At 31.2% G+C, this 1,930-nt stretch overlaps 1 protein-coding gene across 1 annotated transcript; it reads left to right on the top strand.

Moving 5' to 3' along the window:
• The first annotated feature begins 523 nt into the window (after positions 1–523).
• LOC114164449 (uncharacterized) lies at positions 524–1,204 on the top strand. Its single transcript, XM_028049125.2, has 2 exons — positions 524–686; positions 799–1,204. Exons 1-2 carry the CDS (start codon positions 590–592, stop codon positions 921–923), a joined length of 222 nt encoding a protein of 73 aa, XP_027904926.1. The 5' UTR covers positions 524–589; the 3' UTR covers positions 924–1,204.
• The last annotated feature ends 726 nt before the right edge of the window (positions 1,205–1,930 follow it).

The raw sequence follows: 1,930 nt of genomic DNA, 5'->3' as shown, positions 1-1,930 counted from the left end.
GAACCAACGATAAAAAGTATTACGAGAATTGAGGGTTTGAGATAGTTAGTAACTCTCTCTGTACCTTAAACATATTCATATATTAAATCAATATCTTCCATGATTAATTCAGTGAATAATTCCTCGTTTACAAGCTAAAAGGAATCATTTATTCAAATTATTAAGCCATGTACAAAAATTGTGTAGCTTAGATATGGAAAAAAAAAACGAAAAAAGAAATAATAGAATGGAGTGGAAAAAAGAATTCACGTGTAAGTAAGGTGCGTGAGGAAGCGTGCAGCATGTGCTTGGTTACAGTCGGCGACCTTTTTGTTTGATGAGATAAGAGAATTGAATAAAAAGAGTGATTTTCCTTCCATCTATACCCTCATCTCACGGATCTTGCTTCTCTCTCTCTCTTTCTCTTTCTCTTTCTCTTTCTCTGCCTCTGCCTCTCACAATTTCTTATTCTATAATATTCTTCCACATTCACACCACTATATATATATATATATATATATATATATATATATATATATATATATATATATATAATCCCAACACCTTACACCAACCCAATAGTTCCACTTGCATATCAACAACAACAACAATGGCCTCATGGAAGAAAACCATTGCCACCCCTTTCAAAAAAGCTTGCACTTTCTTCAACCAGCAACCCCCCAGAGACCCTAAGAAGTCTCAAACAGGTTTCTTTCTCAGTCTTCCTCTGTTTTTCACACAACATTTTCACAGAACAGAACATCAGTGTTTGGTTATCTTTAAATAAATGATTTATGTTGTTTTTGTGTGATTGTGCAGAGCAAGAGAACCGGATTATGGATCTCCATGGTGAGGTGATGGCATGTGGGTATGAAGATGTTCAAGTTATGTGGTCAATTCTTGACAAGTCAAAATCTTCGGCCTGCAATATAACTTCATCGTGACACCCTCTTGAAGGTTTTTCTGAGTCACGGCTTGTTTTGATGGATGATGATGATGATGTGTGAATGTAAAGAGTGATGATATATGTGTAGGTGTTTCATAGGTTTGGATCAGTGCCCCTTCTTCATGGTGCCGATTTCACTTTGTGATTCTTGCAAGTCAAGGACTTATTATCATTAACAGGGAATCCACATGATTCGTTAGAGCAAATCATGGAGAGATTTTATTTTTATTTTTTATCAAATGTACATTTTTTTTTAATCTATTCTCTGTTTTTCTCCTCTGTTTTTTCACCCTTCAAGATGCTGCTGATTTTCATCATGGTGTTATCAGAAGAAAAAAAAATTGTTTTTCCTTTTAAAACTTCATGCTAAAATTCAACATTTAGAAATACTGCAGAATGTTTTGGTGAGAAACATAGTACACCTACCAGGCAGGGTTGAAGGGAAAAAAATTGATAGAAAAGGGGTATTTGGATATTTTAGAAATGTTTAGATCAATTTTACTGATAGAGATAGATCGATTATGTATAATTTGTTTTTAAGAAGATAAAATAGTTTTATTAAACAATAAGACCATTGGCGAGCCTTCAAAGTAAAAGGAGCCATTGTCCCACAAAGCTTTTTAACTTTCGACCTTTTATATAAAAAAATTTATATGTTGTTAGAAATATAAAAGGTACTTCCATCAACTAAATTACAATTTCAACCTATAAAGAAGTTAATTAATTTTAACTTCTTCGCATACCATGTCTTTAGTGGTTTCTAATGAAATGGGAGTATATGTATCAATACTTTTAAGTCTATGTTTAAAACGATCAATACAACATCTTTAAATATTTAAATAATATTTTAATCCTTATATAATTGAGATGTTTTAATTTTGAAATTATCAAAGAAATTAATAATGTTTTTTGTATTTTGTCTTTATAGTTAATTTGCTTTTTAAGTGTGATGCTTTTAAGATAATTATAACAATATTATAGTGCTATTATATTATATTATATGTA

This window comes from Vigna unguiculata, chromosome 9 (genome assembly GCF_037176805.1).
Source record: "Vigna unguiculata cultivar grain cowpea cultivar isolate G323 ecotype 2 chromosome 9, ASM3717680v1, whole genome shotgun sequence".
Lineage (NCBI taxonomy): Eukaryota > Viridiplantae > Streptophyta > Magnoliopsida > Fabales > Fabaceae > Vigna > Vigna unguiculata.
The sequence above is the reverse complement of the archived record's forward strand: the minus strand, read 5'-3'. Positions and strand labels throughout refer to the sequence as shown.

What these genes read in the sequence shown, in the direction of transcription:
- LOC114164449 (XM_028049125.2), top strand. Translation starts at nt 590, where the DNA reads ATGGCCTCATGGAAGAAAACCATTGCCACCCCTTTCAAAAAAGCTTGC. An exon ending in CCCTAAGAAGTCTCAAACAG is followed by an intron (nt 687 to 798) that starts GTTTCTTTCTCA and finishes GTGATTGTGCAG; the next exon opens with AGCAAGAGAACCGGATTATG.